The sequence below is a fragment of the Pseudophryne corroboree genome, chromosome 1, assembly GCF_028390025.1.
Source record: "Pseudophryne corroboree isolate aPseCor3 chromosome 1, aPseCor3.hap2, whole genome shotgun sequence".
Taxonomy (NCBI): Eukaryota; Metazoa; Chordata; class Amphibia; order Anura; family Myobatrachidae; genus Pseudophryne; species Pseudophryne corroboree.
In genome coordinates this window covers 598,488,330-598,511,788 of record NC_086444.1, presented here as the reverse complement: position 1 = coordinate 598,511,788, position 23,459 = coordinate 598,488,330, and the positions used below count along the sequence as shown (strand labels likewise).

The 23,459-nt window shown below is 47.7% G+C and overlaps 1 protein-coding gene across 4 annotated transcripts in view; it reads left to right on the top strand.

Annotated features, from left to right (window-relative positions):
- The window catches only part of APC2 (APC regulator of WNT signaling pathway 2), a 208,550-nt gene that overhangs the window by 167,866 nt on the left and 17,225 nt on the right, over positions 1-23,459 (top strand). For all 4 annotated transcript variants that reach the window (XM_063914312.1, XM_063914313.1, XM_063914314.1 and 1 more), the window contains exons 10-12: positions 1-274; positions 18,169-18,264; positions 18,478-18,617. The exon at positions 1-274 is cut by the window's left edge and continues 102 nt beyond it. In XM_063914312.1, the coding sequence (XP_063770382.1) occupies positions 1-274; positions 18,169-18,264; positions 18,478-18,617 (510 nt within the window). The remainder of the gene's footprint in view (positions 275-18,168; positions 18,265-18,477; positions 18,618-23,459) is intronic.

The window sequence follows — 23,459 nt, the reverse complement described above, 5'->3', positions numbered from 1 at the left end:
GCTATGCGCAGATCTGGCTGCCTCCCACTGTTGCTGCAGATCCTGCATGAGACAGAACGGGATGTCAGGACACACGAATCCCAGGGCTTCAAGGATGCCCGAATCCGAGCAAATGCAACACTGCATAATGTCATCTTCTCACAACCAGATGAAGGACAGGCCAAAAAGGAGATGAGAGTCCTTCACATACTGGAGCAGATACGTTCCTACACAGAAACCTGCTGGGACTGGATGTCTAGCTATGAGCAGACTGATGTGCAGGACATAAGCCCAGGTATTTGTGCAGACTTTCACATGATACAGAACTCTTCTTTGTAGTTTATTTGAAGAATGTTAAGAAATCAAATATGCATAGGTTTATAACCTCATTAAGAGTTATTGTGGGTTATTCAGATCCCAAAGGATCTGCGTCATCATTCGCAAATTGACGATTATCAGTACTTTGTGCAGGACCCGTTCTGTGCATGCGTGAATAGGTCTTATAACGTTGGATGGTGAACGGCATCAGACAGACTGGAAGCAGCAGTGATAGCAACTCCAACCCCATACAATTTCTAGTAACATGATCTGAAAATATTTTGAAGATTACAGTAGATTAGAGCAAGAGATACCTGCTGCACTGGTACAGAAATCAAGGATGGGCGGTGAGGTAAATGGCTCAGGAGACACTGACTATTACCAGAGCCAGATTCACACACAATATGAGCCCAAGGGTTCATGGGGGCATTTTTTTTTTTTAACTCTTTATTTATACCAGGAGAGACAAAAAAGTATACAAAACAGATTCGGTTATACAATAACAAAGTGAAAAGTGGATTTTTTTTCAAAAAAAATTCAGAATACAGATAAACTAACAAAGAAGTCCCACAAGAGGGGACCCATTACGAGAGAGAGAGAGAAACAAGTAGGAGCAGAAGGAAGAGAAAAGAAGGGGGGGGGGGGAGTGGAAAAGGACAAGTACAGATGCAAAGGGCAGGGCCGATCTAGGCCATGAGGAGGAAAGTATACCAAAGGTAACAGTATATAATGTATAAACATACCCATATAGATATATGTATACGAGTCAGGCATTGGGCAATAACTATCTAGCATTGAGAGGAGCCAGATGGCATCCGGAGGGAGGATCCAGGAACAGTATGGCTAGGTATATGTAAGTAGGATGAACATAGGGATATGTCGCATATCAGTGTGGGGGAGACATCATAAGCAACCAGGGGCCCCAAACGAGTTCGAATTTATGAGGACAGTCATGCAGATAATAAGTCATCTTCTCCATACTAGCCACGAACCAGATATAATTGTACAGGGCAGGGATAGTAGGCGCAGCGGGGGCCTTCCAATTTTTAGCGATTAAAGATTTAGTAGCCACAAAAATATGGGAAAACAATTTACTTAGTAGAGGGTCAAGGTCTGGAAACGGTCGGGCCAATAAAAATACCCATGGGTCCAGTGCAAGCCCCAAGCCAGAGAGAGATTTCAACAGATCGAGTACTTTATTCCAGAACCGAGCTATATGTGGACAAGTCCACCAAATATGAAATAAAGTTCCCCGTTGACCGCAACCCCGCCAACAAACAGGAGTAGCAGAAGGGAACATCCTAGACAATTTGTCCAGAGTGTAATACCACCGATAATATAATTTATAGGATGTCTCCTTGAGTCGGGTAGAGATAAAGCTTTTAGCTATGCCCTCCCGTACCTCCTCCCAACAGGCATCATCTGGTGGAGGACCCAGGTCCCTCTCCCACTCCCGCTCATGGCGCGTCCGCGGCCCCGAGGAAACTCCAACCAACATAGTATAGATCATCGAGATTAGCCCACCACTTATGGGTTTTTTAGTACACAAGGATTCGAATGAGGTAAGTTCCCGTAATACGTCAGCTTGAGGCAGGGAAAGAAGGAAATGTCGGATCTGAAAGTATTAAAAAAAAAAGAGGGGAGAGAGAGGAAAACTTACATTTGATATCGTCTAACGACATCCAGTGGTCTTGGAGCGAGAGATCATATACCACATGGACCCCAGCACTAAACCAGGATGTGAAACGAGAAGATGAAACCCCATCGGGGAAGGCAGGGTTGTCCCTGAGGGGTATGAGGGGGGAGTAGGGGGAAGACAGATCGTATTTCCTAAGAGATTTATGCCAAATAGAAAGATGGAATTTTAGAGAAGGAAAAGAGTTCGCGAGAGTGAGCTGATACGGTTTGCCCAGACCCCACAGCGAAGACAGTGAGCGGAGCCCCAGTGAAAGGGCTGCTAGATCAACCCAGGCAATAGAGCCTAGGGGCACAAAAGAAGCCACCAATTGACTCAGATGGCTAGCCAGATAATAAAGTTTAACATCGGGGATTCCCCGACCTCCCTCAGAGCGCAGGAGCCGAAGTACAGGAAAAGCTATCCGTGGGGGTTTATCGTTCCAAACAAACCTAACAAAAGAGGGCTGGGCATCCCTAAGAACCCTCTCCAGAACCCTCACAGGTATTTGAAAAAGGTAGAGAAGTTGTGGCATTACTGTCATTTTAAGGGCAATAATCCTACCTAGCCAGGATATAATATGGGACCTCCATTTAGCCAGGTCTGTTCTAATCTTAGTAAGTAGCCGCGGGAAGTTTTCCAAGTATAAAGAGTTATAGTAAGAGGTAATATAGACACCCAGATATTTAATCTTATTGGTCTGCCAACGAAGGTCATATGAGGACTGCAGGGAGCGTTTAAGATCTCCAGAAACATGTAATAACATAGCTTCGGATTTAATAAAATTGATTTTGTAGCCCGACAGGGAGCCATATTCCTCAATGATCTGATACAATGCGGGGAGAGAAGATTGCGGCTGGGTTAGAGACAACAGTACGTCGTCTGCAAAAAGCGAAATCTTAAACTCCTGGGAGCCCGTCTTCACTCCCCGAATTCTGTCAGAGTTCCTTATCATGGCAGCCAGAGGTTCTATGACCATGGCAAACACTAGGGGGGAGAGAGGACACCCCTGTCTCATTCCATTAGATAATGGGAAGGGAGGGGATAATATTCCGTTAGTGAGAACCTTAGCTATGGGGGAGGAGTAGAGAGCAGAGACTCCCGTTAAAAATTCAGCCGATATCCCAAACGCCTGCAGAGTCTGAAACAGGAAAGGCCACGAGATACGATCGAACACCTTTTCGGCGTCGAGTGAGAGGATAATTGAAGTGTGTCTGCAGTTTAACAAATGGATAAGGTCAATCGCTCTCCTAGTGTTGTCCCTGGCCTGACGACCAGGGATAAATCCCACCTGGTCATAGTGTATCAGACTCGGGAGTAGACCGTTGAGATGGGAAGCTAAAATTTTGGGAAAAGTTTAATAACCAGATTCAATAGGGATATCGGACGATAATTAGCACAGTCCTGAGGGTCCCTGCCCTCCTTGTGGATAACTATCACCCTGGCCTCCAGCATAGTGTTTGGGAACGGGGCGCCATGCAGGACCGCGTTAAACAAGACTCTAAGGTGGGGGATCAAAATGGAGCCAAATTTTTTGTAATATGAAGCCGAGAAGCCATCAGGGCCCGGGGCTTTAGAGGATTTAAAATTCTTCAAGACGGCAGCAATCTCCTCGTCGGTTATATCCTTATTCAGCTCCAAGGAGTCTAATTCAGACAACCGGGGGAGATCAGCCCTATGCAGGAATTCTGAAATTAAAACATCCGGGGGGCCTGGTCCCGAGGGGGCTAACTCTAAGTTATAGAGTTTAGCATAATAGTCCCGAAACACCCTATTTATGGCATCCGGGGCATACGTAACTTTGCCAGAATCAGAATGCACTGCCAGAATATTATTCCGCGACCGTTGTGTCCTGAGGCGGGATGCCAAGAGTCTATCGGCTTTGTCTCCTTTCTCATAGAAGGTCTGGTTAACCCTCTGGAGAGTCTTCGCCGTGCGCTCCGACAGGGAGAGCGAGATCGCGGATCTCGCTTCCAGCAAAGCCTCTAAGTTGGCAGGGGTAGGGGATAGTTTATGTCGTCTCTCAAGGCTCTGGAGTTTGGTAGAGAGTGAGAGGAAGCTAGCTTCCTGAGTCTTTTTGAACCTAGAGGCCTGGCTGATCAAATGGCCACGTAGGACAGCCTTATGTGCTTCCCATAAGGTAATAGGCAAAATCTCCGGGAGGTCATTAAGTAGAAAATAGTCCGTAAGGCAACTCTTAATCTGGTCTGTAACTTCCGGACTATGCAATAGGGAATCATTCAGCCGCCAAGAAGCAGGGGGGGGGGGGGGGGGCGGTCAATGGAATGGAGATCAACAGAGATCGGGCAATGGTCAGACCATATCATAGGATGTATACGGGCAGATTTCAATTTAGAGGATAGGTCCCGACTAAGTAGGACCATGTCTATCCTGGAATAGGATTTGTGGACAGGGGAATAAAAAGTATAGTCCCTAGTCAGGGGATCAGTCAACCTATATGAGTCGTAAAGTAGGTGAAGTTTCAAAAGTTCTGACAGTACAAGAGATGCCGAGGTCGAGCGTTTAGGGTTAGAAGGGGAAGGAGAAAAAGGGGAGGATCTATCTAACGAGGCGTCAAGAACCTCATTAAAGTCTCCTGCTATTATAAGCTCACCCTTACAAAGTCTGGTCAGCTGTGAATTCAAGCTTCTAAAAAAGGAGGCCTGGTTCTGGTTCGGAGCATAGACATTAACAAGAGTACAGAGGATATTGTTTAGCTTCCCAATAAGAATGAGCCATCTACCCGATTTATCTACATGACTGTCCAAAAACTCGAACGTAAGGTGGGCGGCTAAGAAGATGGAGACCCCTCTCTTTTTATGTGTAGCATCACATGCATGAAATGTAAGGGGGTAGGACTTAGACTTTAAATCAGGATGAAGAGATTTCTTAAATTGGGTTTCCTGTAAAAAAACTATATCCCCTTTAGCCTGTTTGAGGGAGAGGAAGAGCTTAGTGCGTTTGGTGGGGCTGTTCAAACCTTTAACGTTATGTGAGTATATCCTAAGAGGCATGACGGATGGGTTTTCGGAACGCTTCGCCTCCTCCCTCCGGACTCCGCATCTCTGCAACAAACTGAAACAAGAACATCAGGAACAGGCATGGTAGACGGCATATATCCTTACACCCCTGGACAAGGAAAGAGAGACAGAGGGACAAGAGAAACAAGATTCGAGAAAAGTAGGAAAGAAGGGAAAGTTGGAGACCAGAAGGAATCACATCTGGTCTAACGCGCCGGTCAGGAATTAACAGAGAAAAGTCACTAAGTGACAACAACCGGACTCGGGTATAATACCCTACTATGGGGACGTGGCCCAGCCGGGCCAGGTGCATCTCAGACGGTGGACACCTACTATCATGCGTCCCGAGTCCAGGGACCTATATTACAAGGAGCTAAAATCGAACAAAACTTCCTAAAAAACCACTACCAGGAAGGGTAACCGGTGAGACACAAAAATGTACCCAGGGCCGAATCAAAGAACTTCTTAAACAAGCTACAGGACCAACGAACAATAACACAAAAAACGTCAATACCAGAAGAGAGAGGTACATTGCCCGTAGGGGGAGTTCCAGCCATCTATCCCTCCAACATGTACGGGGGGAAATAGGGCCGGTAGACGTAATGGAAAAGGAAAGAGATTACAGTTTCACTTTGTATACATGTGCAGAAACAACAAAGTACAAGATTAAACAATAGGTAAGCACATAAGGCATCAGGTGGGAGGGCCAACAGAGGCAGATTTCCGCGTAGAGGGCACTCTCGTCCAGTCCCTGTTCAAGGAGCCGCAGCTCCCACAGTCCTCGCGACGCTGGGCGGGAAAGAGCCGTCGCACTCACCCGGACCACGGAGCTTACCGGTCAGCTGCAGAAGTCCCTCCGGCGCTCCTGAGAGTAACAGACAGGACGCGGTGGGCAGAGGGGAGCCGGGCACAGAGAGAGGCTTCAGCCCGGGTGAGTCCGTGTGAGATGCTGTATGTTGCCAGGGGCGGGGACCACCTTGCCTGAGATCCATCATAAAATTTAGTCCCCGGCCTCAGTTAGGCGCGCAGGCCCCAACCCGCAGGGAGGCAGGTGCCCCCACCCCCACCCTGACACACCACGTACAGGGGGGATCGGGGCAAGAGGCAGTAGGAGATGTAGGTCCAACACAGGCTGGAAAAAGGGCTTTAATGGCTGTGATATGAGCAGGGACCTGGAGCTCCTTAGAAACACAGCCTTCCAGCTTGTCAGCCAGGCCAGGCCCCCCCCCCCCCCCCATGTGGGCATTTTGTAAACATGCAGTGGTATATACTGCTGGAAATTTGGTGAGTTTTGATCAGAGATGTGCAGAAAAGATAGGCAGGGGAGGCACTGCTTCACCTGCCATAGACTTTTCACTCCAGAGTATTGACTATAAAAATGTTTAGAATACTACAAATAAGATATTTGTAATATATTATTTGCATTATTCATATACTTTATGTAGTGAAAACTCTGGCCTACACGTTAGTATACGCTTGTCACTGTATATATCAAGTCAGAATTCTAGATTCCATAGAGTGATTTTAGTTAAAAATGAAAGCTACATTTTTTTAGTCCAAAGTAAGGGGGTGCTACTATAGACACAAATACTTCAATTCAAGGAGAGGAACAAGGGTCTTTAATTTGCGGAAAAATTATAATAAGCTTTAACTTAATTAAAATATAGTCCCATATGCAGTTCAATTAGAAAGGATGAGAATACCGTGACATAAAACAGGAGAATAGAGATGTGATATTTAATGAAAAATAGTTTAATACACATTTTCTGTCCTTGTTACATCTCTGTTCTCTTGTTCTGCGGTTTTCTCTTCCATTTAAATTGAACAGCATGTGGGACTATTACAATAGAAGTTATATGTTATTATATTTTTGGCAAAGTATACAAATTAGCACCCTTGTTCCTCTCCTGGAATTTAGCTGAAATAATTGATACTACCGCTGTCTTCTGAATATGCTCTTACAATGTCTCTCCATTCACTTGAATAGAATTCTTAAAAAAAAAAAAAAGCCTTAGAAACAGCTCTCAGCATTTTCTCTAGAAAATGTCGGGTACAGGCATTGAGAATAAAGACTTCCGTCATTTTTCACTAGAAATACAAGGGATGTAGTTATGTGACCGGCGGTCAGGAGATCACCGGTCACATTACCTCCCCTACATGAACAACTATGGCATACTGTACAAAGAAACAAAAGACATCAGTCTCTGCAGTGTAAAGTTAAGTACGCACTACACAATTTGTCGTGCAGTCATGGTACCGGCGACCAATCTGCATGACCATCGTATGTACTCACAATTTATTTGATGAATTGTGTGGTCTTATCGTCCCATCGGGTGTGCTGCACATCAGATGGGACGATGCAACGTATGATACGGTTTGGTTTGTCACGTCTGGCAGGGTTTGAGGATCCGGCAGCTGAGATTTGCCCGAGGAGGTAGCAGGCTATGAATGAACCAGATGAGGGGGCTGGATATAGTTCCTTCGCATGGGACACGGAGCAATGAAGAACGTAGGCGGGGTTTGAGAGTCAATGGAAAGTATTTATTATGTACAGGGCTGAGGTAGGGAACTGAGGCTGAAGCACAATGGTTAAAGACGTGGCTGGAGGTGAAGAACTGCGGACTGTGATTTGAAAGACGAGACTGTCGATGATGAACTGTGGAACTGTGGATGGTAGTTGAAAACGTGGCTGGAGACGAGGACTGTGGACTGTGGTAAATGAGGCTTGAAGATAATAATCTGCAGGCTGTGGTCAGTGGTACAAAGGCGTGGCTGGTGAAGGAGATCTGTGGAGTGTGGCTTGAAAGACGAGGCAGAAGACTCGGGGCCGACTGTGCCCAAAGAGTCTTACTGGACCGGGTTTTCCAGGAGCGCTTCCACAGGCAGTAGCAGGCAAGAAACGGCAGGGCTTCAGCAGCAATAGAGAACCGACCAAGCAGGATCAGGAGGATTCAAGATACAGCAGGAATCCTGGGAGCACAGGCTAAAGCACCTACAACAGGGTTGTAACTTGAAGCACTGGCATCCCTGTCCTAAACCAGCCCCCTTTTATAGGGAGAGCTTCCCCTGGATTGGCTGGAAGAAACAGGAAACAGGAACTATGCTTAAAACTTGGTCTCCAACATGGCGGCACCCAGTAATGCAGACCTTTTTGCAAAGCCACATTGCTCACTGCCCCTGGTCTCCAAGCAACGGTTCAGCAAGAGCGACCCGCTGTAGCGGCGTCCCGCCGCCACGAGCGGACCCCCTCACCTCCGCTACTGCTGCCCACGGATCCGGCGCAGCAGCCCACCTCCGCTGCTGCCCGCACAACGCCAAGGAAGCCAGCCCCGCGGCCCCAGCGTACCAGTAAGACTCCGGACGCTGACAGTACCCCCCCTTTTGCTGGTGGACTCCGGACACCTATGTGGTTTAGTTGGAAACTTGGCATGAAATGTCCGAAGAAGTCTTGGAGCATGGACATCCTCTGCATCTACCCAAGATCTCTCCTCTGGCCCATACCCTTTCCAAATCAACAAGGTACTGGATGCGACCATAACGTCTGCGAGAATCGAGGATCTTGTGAATCTCAAATTCATCTCCATGTGCTGATTGGATCTTGGGTGATTTAGGCAGAGCGGCTCTGAACCGATTAAGTACCAGTGGTTTTAAGAGAGAAATATGAAATGCATTAGGAATTCTTAACTGCGGAGGTAATCTCACTTTGTAAGCCACAGGATTCAACACTCTTTCGATTGGGTAAGGCCCGATAAATCTGGGAGCAAACTTTTTTGTAGGAACCTTTAATCTTAGGTTACGTGTGGAAACCCAAACCCGATCTCCTACCTTAAGGCTTGGTACAGCTTTTCGTTTCAGATCTGCATAGGTCTTATATCTCTTGGATGTCTTGAGCAAAGTCTTGTGAACTTGTTTCCAGGCTTCAGTAAATTGACGAAGTGTTGACTCTGCGGCCGGAACCTCGAGCGTAGGCAGAAGTTGGAAGTCAGGAACTCTTGGATGGTAACCATAATTAATGAAGAATGGAGAAGATTTTGTGGCAGAGTGATAAAGATTGTTATGGGCAAATTCTGCGAACGGGAGGAAGTCCAGCCAGTCGTCCTGTGAGAAGGACATGAATAAACGCAGAAAAGTCTCCAGATCCTGGTTCACTCTCTCTGTTTGACTATCCGTCTGAGGATGATATCCTGAGGAGAAGTTTAATTTCACGCCAAGAGCAGAACATAGGGATCTCCAAAACCTGGCCATAAATTGGGGACCTCTATCAGACACGATCTCCTGGGGTAGACCATGGAGTCGAAAGATCTCTGCTATAAACAATTTTGCCAACTGGGATGCAGATGGGAGATTAACCAGAGGAACAAAGTGTGCCATTTTAGAGAATCGGTCAACTATGACCCATACGGTGTTCCGCCCACCAGACATAGGTAAATCTGTAATAAAGTCCATAGAAATATGCGTCCATGGTCTTAGTGGTACCGGCAAAGGATGGAGTAACCCGGCTGGTGGACCTTTGGGGCTTTTATGCTGGGCACATTTTGGACAGGCAGCTACGAATTCCTGAACGTCAGTCCTGAGATGAGGCCACTAGTAGGAGCGTTGAATGAATTTAAGTGTCTTATGAACGCCCGCATGGCCCATGAAGGAGGAGGAGTGAGCCCATGTTAGAAGTTTTTTGCGAATATTTGGTGCAACGAAGATCTTACCTGGAGGAGGAAGTGGAGAGGTATTAGTTGCAGAAAAAGAGGTAGATTCCAGGATAAATTTCTCTTTTGAACGGTCAGAGGGTTCTTCTGAACTTAGGGAGCGAGATAATGCATCTGCCTTTTTGTTGAGGGAACCTGGTCTGTAACTGACTTTAAAATTAAAACGGGTAAAGAAGAGTGCCCATCTTGCTTGGCGTGGGTTCAGACATCGGGCTGACTGTAGATACAGAAGGTTCTTGTGATCCGTGGTCACCGAAATTGGATGCTGAGCTCCCTCCAACAAATACCTCCACTCCTCAAAGGCCAACTTAATTGCCAGTAATTCCTGTTCCCCAATAGCATAATTCTGTTCAGCGGGGGAGAATCTTCGCGAGAAGAATGCACAAGGATGGACCTTCTTGTCCTCGAAAAGCTGGGATAATACTGCTCCTACTCCTACAGTAGAGGCATCAACCTCCACCAAGAACGGACGGCTGAGATCGGGTTGTCGAAGAACTGGAGCAGTCGTGAAGGCCTCCTTTAAAGATGAAAAAGCTTCCAAAGCCTCCGGAGACCACTTGGCAGGATCAGCTCCCTTCCTAGTTAATGCGGTTATAGGAGCTATGACAGAAGAATAATTTTGAATGAATCTTCGGTAGAAGTTAGCAAACCCCAGGAAACGTTGAATTCCTTTAAGGGTAGCTGGAAGTGCCCAATCCTGAATCGCCTGGACTTTAGCGGGGTCCATCTGTAACCTCTGCCCTGAAAGAATGTAACCGAGGAATGGAATCGTGGGTACTTCAAAGGTGCACTTCTGTAACTTACAGAATAACTGATTCCTTCGTAAACGAGTTAACACTTCTTTGACTTGTTCCCGGTGGGTCTTCAGATCCCTAGAAAAAATGAGGATGTCATCCAGATACACTACCAAGCAGTCATAGAGGAGATCTCTGAAGATTTCGTTAACGAACTCTTGAAAGACGGCTGGGGCGTTGCATAGGCCAAAAGGCATTACCAGGTATTCGTAATGGCCGTCGCTGGTATTAAATGCCGTCTTCCATTCGTCCCCTGGGCAAATACGTATAAGATTGTAGGCCCCCCGTAAGTCCAACTTAGTAAATACAGTAGCTCCTTTAACACGGTCGAACAGTTCTGGAATCAGAGGTAACGGATATCTGTTCTTAATTGTTATGTCATTGAGACCTCTATAGTCAATACAGGGCCGCAACCCCCCATCCTTCTTTTTGACGAAGAAAAACTCTGCTCCGGCCGGAGATGTAGAAGACCTGATGAACCCTTTCTCCAAGTTCTCCCGTATATACTCCGACATGGCCTGTGTCTCGGGAAGTGAGAGAGGGTAAATTCGACCTCGGGGAGGAGTCTTACCGGGTACTAGCTAAATGGGACAATCCCAAGTACAATGCGGAGGCAAGGTGTCCGCCCCATGCTTACTGAAAACATCTTGAAAAGATTGGTACTCCACAGGAAGGCTGGAAGGGTTGGAAGAACAGAGAGGTCTAACTGAAGGTAAACAGTTCTGAAAGCAGTCTTGTCCCCAAGAGAGAACATCCATAGTTTGCCAATCTATGTGGGGATTGTGTCTGATTAACCATGTAAACCCTAGGATTAGTTCATGAGAGGCTTTAGGAATTACAAGGAAAGAGATTTTTTCTGAATGGAGAACTCCGACCTTCATCTTGAGAGGAATAGTACGAAAGGATATAATACCCTCTGGGATATAACTTCCATCCACTGCGGTAACAGAAATGGTACGATCCAAAGGAACCGTTTGTATTCCAGATCGTTTGACCAGAGCTGACGTAATGAAGCTTTCGGCGGCTCCGGAGTCTAGTAGTGCAGGGATGAGAAGAGAAGAAGAAGGGAGCTCCAATTGGGTTAACAGGACAGACTCTTTCTTGGTATGTAATTCTGAGAATTCTCCTAGCTTGACCTCTCCAGCACAAACTAGGAGCGGGCGTTTCCCGGACGTAGACTGCAAGTTTTAACAAAGTGATCAGATGCACCACAATACAGGCAGAGGTTCCCTTGTCGCCGTCTCTGACGTTCTTCATTGGAGAGGTGGGAGCGATTAATCTGCATGGGTTCTTCCACAGTTGGTGATGATGGTGTTGGTGGAAGAACAACTCTAGGCTTAGGGCGATCTGACCGCAACCTCTCCATACAGCGTTCTCTGTACCTCAGATCTAACTTATTGCATAAAGAAATTAGTTTATCCAACTTATCAGGTACGTCCTGAGTTGCGAGGTCATCTTTGATTTTTTTTTGGAGAGACCGCTCCAGAAAGCTGCAATGAGAGCCTCCTTGTTCCAGTTCAGTTCTGAGGAAAGGGTGCGAAACTGGATCATGTACTGACTGACCGTACGCGTGCCCTGACGCAGGCGCAGGATCTCCAATGAGGCGGCAGAAGTCCTGCCCGGTTCGTCGAAGATTCTTCGAAAGGTGGCCATGAATTCTGGATAGTTAGATAAGATGGGATCCATCCTCTCCCACAAAGGTGAAGCCCATTCCAACGCTTGCCCGGTAAGTAAAGAATTTATATAGGCTACTTTGGTTCGTGCTGATGGGAAGTTGGCTGACTGTAGTTCGAACTGGATTTCGCACTGGTTAAGAAACCCGCGGCATTGTTTTGGATTCCCATCAAATTTACTGGGAGGTGGCAAATGTAAACGTGGAAGTGGTTCTGGTACAGGAGGAAGCAGGACCGGAGGTGCCAATGTGGGAGCAGCTGTAGATACTTGAGGTGACGTCATGGCAACACAGAGAGAATCGAGACGTTCGGACATACTCTGCATGAACTGCACGATTTGAGATTGTGTGGCCTCCTGCTTACTTAAGCGAGACCAGATATCTGCAGTTGAATCCCCTTCTGAGGCCTGATCACCCGTCGAATCCATTGGGCCAGGGCTTACTGTCACGTCTGGCAGGGTTTGAGGATCCGGCAGCTGAGATTTGCCCGAGGAGGTAGCAGGCTATGAATGAACCAGATGAGGGGGCTGGATATAGTTCCTTCGCATGGGACACGGCGCAATGAAGAACGTAGGCGGGGTTTGAGAGTCAATGGAAAGTATTTATTATGTACAGGGCTGAGGTAGGGAACTGAGGCTGAAGCACAATGGTTAAAGACGTGGCTGGAGGTGAAGAACTGCGGACTGTGATTTGAAAGACGAGACTGTAGATGATGAACTGTGGAACTGTGGATGGTAGTTGAAAACGTGGCTGGAGACAAGGACTGTGGACTGTGGTAAACGAGGCTTGAAGATAATAATCTGCAGGCTGTGGTCAGTGGTACAAAGGCGTGGCTGGTGAAGGAGATCTGTGGAGTGTGGCTTGAAAGACGAGGCAGAAGACCCGGGGCCGACTGTGCCCAAAGAGTCTTACTGGACCGGGTTTTCCAGGAGCGCTTCCACAGGCAGTAGCAGGCAAGAAACGGCAGGGCTGCAGCAGCAACAGAGAACCGACCAAGCAGGATCAGGAGGATTCAAGAAACAGCAGGAATCCTGGGAGCACAGGCTAAAGCACCTACAACAGGGTTGTAACTTGAAGCACTGGCATCCCTGTCCTAAACCAGCCCCCTTTTATAGGGAGAGCTTCCCCTGGATTGGCTGGAAGAAACAGGAAACAGGAACTATGCTTAAAACTTGGTCTCTAACATGGCGGCGCCCAGTAATGCAGACCTTTTTGCAAAGCCACATTGCTCACTGCCCCTGGTCTCCAAGCAACGGTTCAGCAAGAGCGACCCGCTGTAGCGGCGTCCCGCCACCACGAGCGGACCCCCTCACCTCCGCTACTGCTGCCCACGGATCCGGCGCAGCAGCCCACCTCCGCCGCTGCCCGCACAACGCCAAGGAAGCCAGCCCCGCGGCCCCAGTGTACCGGTAAGACTCCGGACGCTGACATGGTTACATTAATCATGTCATGATATATTGCGTCATCATATAGCAGAACATATGTAGGGGCAGATGTGTTAACCTGGAGACGGCATAAGGAAGTGATAAGTGCAAGGTGATAAATTCACCAGCCAGTCAGCTCCTGTCAATTTTGATATTGGAGCTGATTGGCTGGTGCGTTTATGACCTTGCGCTTATCACTGGTTTATCACTTCCTTATGCCTTCTCCAGGTTAATACACTTGCCCCATAGAGTGTACCTGGGTGCAAAATATCGTCAGGGCCGCCTTCAAGGGGGAACACTCTGACAGAGAGAGGGGGCCCGTCTGTCATGGCTATTACTGCTGCCAGCTGCGGTCCCACCGTCCTCTGGCTCCAGTTCTGCAGGCACCTGTCCTACGGCCTGCTGCCCCCCACCGCTGCTAGCTCCTTCTGTCACAGGTCATTAAAGATTTCCTTCCCTTATTGTGTCCTCGCGCTTGTAACGCTGTGACGTCATGCTTCGCCACTGAAAGAGAGAGGAGCTGGGGCGCATGCGGAGATGCCATAAGAACATAAGTGGTGTGTCGTGCAGGAGCTGGCTGGGGCTGGAGATGAGAGGCAAAGCAGGGCTGTTAAGATGAAAGTGGTTAAGGGGCTGGCTGGAGAAACAGATGGGGGAGGCACAGGGTGGGCTAATAAGACAGAAGAGGAGGCTGGAGAAACAAAAGGGGGAGACAGAAGGGGGGCTGGCTGGAGAAACAGAAAGTGGAGACAGAAGGAGTGGTGCTGGCTGGTGAGACAGAAGGGGTGTGGCTGGAGCTGAAGAGACACTGGGGTTGACTGGTATATTACTAACTCCTTTGCCCCACCCCCCAATTGCTATTTGAAAAGTGAGGATTTTCGCGCACCCAAAAGGGGTGTGGTCTTGCTAAAAGTGGTGTGGCCTCGCTAAAAGGGGCATGGCATGCAGGAAAAGACTACCGTATACCCCAGTTTTGCAACATGTATGCCCAGACATTGGCCATCACAGGAAAAAAATAATCCTGATTCCTCCTTATAGTAATGCCCCTTACACATTATGCCACTGACCGCAATGGCCCTTAAACATTATGCCACATACCGTAATGACCATTACACAATATGCCAAACACCGTAATGCCCCACACACCGTAATGCCTGTGACACATTATGCCACACACCGCGATGCCTGTTATACATTATACCACACACCGCAATGTCCGTGATACAGTATACCACACACTGTAATGCCTGTGACACATTTTGTCACACACTGTAATGCCTGTTACACATTATGCCACACACCGCAATGCCCATTATACATTATGCGACACACTGCAATGTCCGTGATACCTTATGCAACACACCGTAATACCTGTGATACATCATGCCACACACCACAATGCCCGATACATTATACTACATACTGCAATGCCCATGATACACTATGCAACACACCGTAATTCCTGTGACAGATTATGGCACACACCGTAATGCCTGTGACACATTATGCCACAGACCGCAATGCACATTATACATTATGCCACAGACCGCAATGCCCGTGATACATTATGCAACACACCGTAATACCTGTGATACATTATGCCACACACCATACAATGCCCGACACATTATACAACATACCACTGTGCCCGTGATACAGTATACCACACACCATAATGCTTGTGACACATTATGCCACACACCACAATGGGGGTCATTCCGAGTTGATCTCTAGCTGCAAATGTTCGCTGCGCTGCGATTAAATAAAAATCCGGCACTTCTGCGCATGCGTATGCGGCGCAGTGCGCAAGCGCGACGTACTTTCACAACGGCTGATGTATTTTTACACAAGGTCTAGCGAAGCTTTTTAGTCGCAATGGCAGCCGCAGAGTGATTAACATGAAGGGGGCGTTTCTGGGTGTCAACTGACCGTTTTCAGGGAGTGCTCGAAAAAACGCAGGCGTGCCAGGAAAAACGCAGGCGTGGCTGGCCGAACGCAGGGCGTGTTTGTGATGTCAAATCCGGAACTAAATGGTCTGAAGTGATCGCAAGCGCTGAGTAGCTCTGGAGCTACTCTGAAACTGCACTATTTATTTTTTTTAGCCGCCCTGTGATCCTTTCGTTCGCATTTCTGCTAAGCTAAAATACACTCCCAGAGGGAGGCGGCATAGCGTTTGCACGACTGCTAAAAACTGCTAGCGAGCGAACAACTCGGAATGACCCATAATGTCCATTATACATTATGCCACACACCGCAATGCCCGAGACATAATACCACATACCGCAATGCCTGTGATACAGTATACCACACACCGTAATGCCTGTGACACATTATGCCACACACCGCAATGCCCGTTATATTTTATGCCACACACTGCAATGTTCATTATACATTATGCCACACACCGCAATGTCTGTGATACATTATGCCACACACTGTAATGCCCATTACTCATTATGCCCTACAGTAAGACTTCTAATTACTTTTAAATTACCTGCTTGTTGATAGGGGTTTCATGCTCTTGGTTCCATGCTCGTTGCCAGGGGTTTAATGCTCTGGGTGTTATGATCGTTGCCAGGGGTTCCATGCCCGTTGTCATGCTCGTTGCTAGGGGGTAATGCTCATTGCCAGAGGTTTCATGTGCTGGTTGTAATGGTCATTGCCAGGGGGTAATGCTTGTTGCCAGGGGATTCATGCACTGGATGTCATGCTCATTGCAAAGCGCTCACATGGTAGCAGGGGGGGAGCCCGGCTTGCGGGGTGGACTTGCCCTGTGCTGGGCGTCCCCCCGCATGCTAGTGTAAAGGGTTGTAGTTGTGCAGTTTTTCGCACAATTACAACCCATGCTGAATTAAGCCCTATGTCTTTAGGTTTCCTGTGCAGCCTCCAGAATTAGGCGGTCAATTTGTGTGTTTGAGGTCTCGGCAATCATGTATAAAATGAGTCTGAAAGCAGCCTGGGTTCTTGCTTCAGCTTTCCCTTGTTGCACAGCAGTTGACTATTAGTGCTGAGGTTTATAAAATCACAGTTTTTTTAAACAAACAAACAAACAAACAAACAAACAAACAGACAGCAGTTAATACATTCATCTATGCTGGCTAATGTATGCATTGCTGGATGTTGCATGAATGATGAGGACCAGGATAAGGGAACTGGATTAAACTGCTTAACAGTATTCAGAGAGAGAGAGAGATTAGTTTATAATGGTAGAAACTGTGCTGAAATGTGAATATATGTGACCTAAGTGTCTGGAATCTTGCTGAGCTATTGGGGAGAGAGCCATGAGCTGTACAATTGGGGAGAGAGCCATGAGCTGTACTATTGGGGAGAGGGCCATGAGCTGTACTATTGGGGAGAGAGCCGTGAGTTGTACTATTGGGGAGAGAGCCGTGAGCTGTACTATTGGGGAGAGAGCCATGAGCTGTACTATTGGGGAGAGAGCCATGAGCTGCGCTATTGGGGAGAGAGCCATGAGCTGCGCTATTGGGGAGAGAGCCGTGAGCTGTACTGCTGGGGAGAGAGCCGTGAGCTGTACTAATGGGGAGAGAGCCATGAGCTGTACTATTGGGGAGAGAGCCATGAGTTGCGCTATTGGGGAGAGAGCCGTGAGCTGTGCTATTGGAGAGAGAGCCGTGAGCTGTACTATTGGGGAGAGAGCCGTGAGCTGTACTATTGGGGAGAGAGCCGTGAGCTGTACTACTGGGGAGAGAGCCGTGAGCTGTGCTATTGGGGAGAGAGCCGTGAGCTGTGCTATTGGGGAGAGAGCCGTGAGCTGTGCTATTGGGGAGAGAGCCGTGAGCTGTGCTATTGGGGAGAGAGCCGTGAGCTGTGCTATTGGGGAGAGAGCCGTGAGCTGTGCTATTGGGGAGAGAGCCGTGAGCTGTGCTACTGGGGAGAGAGCCGTGAGCTGCACTATTGGGGAGAGAGCCGTGAGCTGTACTACTGGGGAGAGAGCCGTGAGCTGTGCTATTGGGGAGAGAGCCGTGAGCTGTGCTATTGGGGAGAGAGCCGGGAGCTGCGCTATTGGGGAGAGAGCCGTGAGCTGCGCTATTGGGGAGAGAGCCGTGAGCTGCGCTATTGGGGAGAGAGCCGTGAGCTGCGCTATTGGGGAGAGAGCCGTGAGCTGCGCTATCGGGGAGAGAGCCGTGAGCTGTACTATTGGGGAGAGAGCCGTGAGCTGTACTATTGGGGAGAGAGCCATGAGCTGTACTGTTGGGGAGAGAGCCGTGAGCTGTACTGTTGGGGAGAGAGCCATGAACTGTACTATTGGGGAGAAACGAGAGAGCCATGAGCTGTATTTGCACACTGATTTTCTCATAGTTAATTTGTATAAAGTGTCAAAGCATGTGATATTATATTTTAAGGGTTATGTGTGCCCCCACCCCCGTTCGCTCTGCTTCAATTGTAATGTTAATTTATGTAACTGTTGTCTTTGTATATAAATAAAAATATACTATAACAATGCTCAACCCAAAAGACAGCAGTAAAAAAAATTATATTATTTATCTTATTGTCATTTGTGGGATATGAAATATAAGAGTGGTCATCTTGCTGTGCCATGTTACATACTGTCTCTCTTTCAGCTCCAGCACCTGTGGAACCACAGATCTGTCAGGCAAGCTGTGCCATAATGAAACTATCCTTTGATGAGGAATATCGGAGAGCAATGAATGAGCTGGGTAAGATATTGAATGTCCCCTGTATTAACCAATCTCACCTTCATAGCTCTTCAGCATACACACTGGATTAAACACTGCATTAATAAAACATAAGACAACACAAGACGCCACATTTGCACTCATTTTCACCCCTCCATGCAAATACCATTATTACCGTCTAATGCTATAGCTCCTGGCGCTGCTTGTGAAGTCTGTGTGTCTCATGCTCCATAGGTGGTCTACAGGCAATTGCAGAGCTGCTAGAGGTAGACTACCACATGCATCGAATGACCAGCGATCCCCTCAGCTTGGCCCTGAGACGTTACGCAGGAATGACACTTACTAATCTTACTTTTGGGGATGTTGTGAACAAGGTCAGAGGAAAATCATATGTATTTAGTATGAATTGGGAAGTGTTGTTGTGTTATGGTCCCCATACTGAGCGGCAATGATTCTCCAACCCGTCGCCACCACTGATCGGATTTTTTAGATATGTTTACTTTTTCCCATTTCCTGACCTGCCCATTGGGGGACCAGGGCATCGTAGGAATTTATTGTTGATGTATGGAGGCCATATAAAGCGGTGTCACAGAAAGGGCTTCCTCAAACAAACCGTGATTGAATTCAGTTACCACAAAGCAGAAGATGATGCCACAAGTCAGCATGGTAACTGCATAGTCATGCCTCACTCAGCTCTGGTAACAGTGATTTGTGTCATCATGCCTCCATGTTTACAGAAGTGGCAGTATTTGATGATGCCACCTTGTGGCATGAGGACTGTCTGCTCTCTTGGGTGTCAGGGACTCCTCCCCCTAGTCTAATAGTCTTCTGGGTATCCTGGAAGAGTAGGCAACTATGTGTTGCTGTTTTATGTTGTCCATACCCAAGATAGCAGAAAACAATCATGATATGAAACTTTGAAGTGCAAATATTATTATTATTCTTTATTTTTATGGCGCCACAAAGGATTCGCAGCGCCCAATTATAGAGCACATAAACAAATAATCAAAATGAGAAAATAGTGACTTACAGTTGCAGACAATATAGGATAAGTACAGTGTAAGTAAACATAGCTACAGCAGCAGACGACACATAAGTATCAGGGTGGCAAAAAACCGCAGGATTTGGTGCCGTTGAAGACGGTTTAAGTAAGCGAAGGATAAGCACATGAGGGTTGAGGACCCTGCTTGTGAAAGCTTACATTCTAAAGGGGAGGGGCAGGATGACAGTGCTAAAAATGGTGGATCTTTTACTGTCTGTATTTAAAAGATGTCATAATATATTGCACTTATTTTACATTAAAAATTGGTGCTATAACCCATGGCAACCAAACAAATGTAAGCTTTTATTTTCTAAACTGTACCAGAAGAAACTGAGGTAACATCTAATTGAGGTATTTGACTATACAGTTTGGCATATTGCTGCCTATTATAAATAAAGCTCTTAAGGGCCCCATACACTAGGACGATAATGCCTGATTTCATCCGATTTCGAGCATTCGGCCCGATAAATCGGGTGACATCGGGCATTTTGGAGGTGTTTCCGATCCGATGCACGTTCCCGTGAGCATCAGATCGGATCCTCCAGATTGAATGTGCTGCACATTCAATCATGTCCGACCCCGCAGGCATGGCTGGGATCGCCCAAGATACATTGTATGCAGAAGGACAGCATACGATGTATCTTGGGTGATCCTGCCGCCCGGGAGGCTGCCGGGGTGATCGCCCGCGACATGTCAGACGGACATAAGTGTATGGGGCCCTTTAGTGTGTGAACTAGGGGGGTCATTCAGATCTGATCGCTGGGCAGCGATTTTTGCTGTCCTGCGATCAGATAGTCGCCGCCTACAGGGAGAGTGTATTTTCGCTGTGCAATTGTGCGATCCCATGTGTAGCAGAGCAGCACAAAATTATTTTGTGCAGTCTCTGCGCAGCCCAGGACTTACTCTCCCAGTACGATCAGGGTCGGACTGGCCCACAGGGGTACAGGGGAAACCACCGGTGGGCCTCACTGCCTGGGGGCCCTCCTCCTCCTCCTCTAGTGATCAGGTTCCAGACTGTGCACATGAATTATACATTATACATATGTTACCTTATACTGCACAGGACTATGATGTATTTTCTACAGTGCATTGCCAATGTTTATCTTGTACATTATCATGCACACACTAGCAGTATTTATATATTTGCCAAGGTGCCCAGCCCATGCACTCACTAATGGTTAGGCAAACCAATGTAACGGCTGGCCACACCCCCTCTGGAGACTGACCCCACCCCTAAATATGGGCCCCTACCACTGCATTCCCCAGTGGGCCCTTCATGCCCCAGTCCGACACCGAGTACGATAGAATCAGGCTGATCGGTGCCGGAGCTGACGTCAGACACCCTCCCTGAAAACGCTTGGACACGCCTGCATTTTTCCGGACACTCCCTGTAAATGGTCACTTTCCACGCACAAATGGCATCTTCCTGTCAATCTCCTTGCGGACGCCCATGCAAATTGATTCTTTGCACCATCCCGTCGCAGGGAGCCGATGCCCGTTGCAGCCGTGCAACGCGCCGGCGCAGTGCGGTGCATACGCATGCACAGTTCGGATCTGATCGTGCGCTGTGCGAAAACGCACAGCAGCGATCAGATCTGAATGACCCCCTAGAATCTCTCACTTGGCTGTGCAGGGAAAGTTACTGGCAGCAGAAAGACAGAAGACTGTATTGACATGTTACAGGTCACATGCCTGATAGATAGGATAATGAACTGGACCAGCTCCGAAAGCTTTTCCTGTGTTTCAGCAAAAACATTTGTGACTATTGATGGATCAGATATATTGGGGGGGAAAAAAGGTAATTCAGCACAGTTTCTGGGTGTTTTTAATGAAGCTAGGGCCATAAAGCCTAGTCCAGCCTCATGCAGCAAGTGTGCAAGTTGTGCAGCATGGATTCTTTTACATTACTATAGATGTTATAACAGTGGCGGATTTTACCTGTGGGCTGCAGGCGTGCAGCCTCCCCTGAAAAATCTGCCATCCACAGCTCAGAGTCAGTGAAGCCAGATGCAGTCCGTGAGACTGGGCTGGCTTCACTGTGACTGGCAGTGACTTCCTATTGGAAGTCCTACCTGCTAGTCAGAGACACTATAGGCAGTACCATTGCGAGGTGTTTCCTCCTTCTGGAACTGCCAGACCGGGCTGTGAATAACAGAGAGCTGGCTTACTGTAGGAAGCCACTCTTTGCCTTTCGGGCAGTCCTAGCCGGCTTCTATGGGCTGCAGCCGATGCAGTCCATAGAAGCTGGGAGTTTGCGCATGCGCAGTACCGTCGCCGCTACTGCGCTTGTGCCAGTTCCGGTGTCTAGGAACTACATTGCACAGATGCCGGGACCCTGCCGGCGGCAGGGAGAGGGGAACAGGGACACGGCAGTAGGGACAAGAAAGAAGGGACCTGGCAGCACAGGCAGCAGCAGCCCCCCTCCTCCACTGAGCTAGGGGCTGCCACTGTGTTATAATAACTATGGAAATGGTTAAATATAGACAGCTATAGAAAGAGTTGCAACTGAATACCATTAAAGCCAACAACACACAGATGGGTTATTCAGGTCGCATCGCTAATCAATGCAACCGCAGTAACCCCGGCGGCGGCACTGCTCACTTGCAGGTCCCATCCTGCATGTGCATGCACAGTTGATGTGATTAGGGCCGCATTAACTGTGATCACCTCTGCCTGATTGACAGGCAAAGGCGTTCGTGGGGCAGCGACCGAACATTTTCGGGGTAGCATCGGGGAAACGGCGGCTTGTTGGCGCCATTTTCGTGGGCAGCTGTATGTGTCGTCACGCACAGCCACTCTTTTCGAAAAAATTGCGGTGGAACTTCTGCCGTTGAAGTGTGGCTGCGCCAGCAGAAGGTGTCCACAGTTTCTACGACCATGCTGTAATTGCGGCACGATCGCAACTACAGTGTGTTTGCAGTGGGTGGGCAGCTGGTAGCATGCTGGGCAGCCTTGCCATGTGATGAGCAGCCCCAGTATGCGAAAAAAAAGTATTGCAGATTCTGCTTTTTGACAGAATCTGCAATCCAGCCTAAATAACCCCCAGAGGTGGCATCAGGGGCGATTTAAGGCAGATGGGGCCCATGTGCATTCTTCGTGGATGTCCCCACCTCTCTTGCGGCGCAGATGTGAGTGGACTCCGACACTGTACCAGTATCTACTGTGCATGGTAGGTTTTCAGGAACATGATAACCGTGCCATCTTCCCAGTGATTTCTCTACTGTGCATGCGCAAATGTCTGGTAAAATAGTGACCACGCCATAAAGGCAAAAGGACATTGGGACAGTCTTTGTTACATGTGGCACACATCCGAAGTTTTACCTACCAGTTTTTGGAGTGTGGAAGAATATCGTCACACTCGGGGAAAACCTACACTTACACAGGGAGAACATGCAAACTCTCCACATATAGAGCCCTTCATGAGATGAACTTGTGACTCCATACCTCTCAACATTCAGCCTTGTTGAATAGGGACCCACTGCCACCCCTCCCCCCCAAGGACTGTCCCGATGAAAGCAGGACAGCTGGGAGGTACGTGACCCTAATGCTGTGAGGCTCTGACCATGATGCCACCATGTTACCCATAATTCTGCTTCTCTGACAAAGTCATCTCAATTATAAAGCATATGAAGACACTCAACCTCCACCAATATAGTTTGTGTACTCAAACCATAGATAGGATTGGAATCCTACAGCAAATTAAACCTCCAATCCCCTCTTTTATCTAATTTTAATATGATTACTCTAAACATGAAATCTTTTTTTTCCCTACGCACCACAAAATGCAGCACTGTGCAAAGAAAGTCCTGCTGTCACTGACTCAAGCTTCTGCTCCTCTGCAGCTTCCTCTTACTCCATAAACCTGTGCATCGTGAAATAAATCTAGCTGCACTTGCACAAATCAGTGGTGCACAGGGAATATTTTCTGTTGCATCTCAGTGTGTAGTTACAGTTCCACTTAAGAAATAAATCTGTTCCTAATTTAAAGTATGGCAAAATGGCTGCCCACAACATATGAAACGTTTTTCTTTAAAAATAAACATGCTCTACTAAAAATAAATAAATCAATAAACATATAAATATACAGTGTGTATGTATGTATATACGGGAAGTCCCACACTCTCACCCAACACAGGTAACGGTTGGGGTGCCAAATCAAAGTCTGATCCAATCA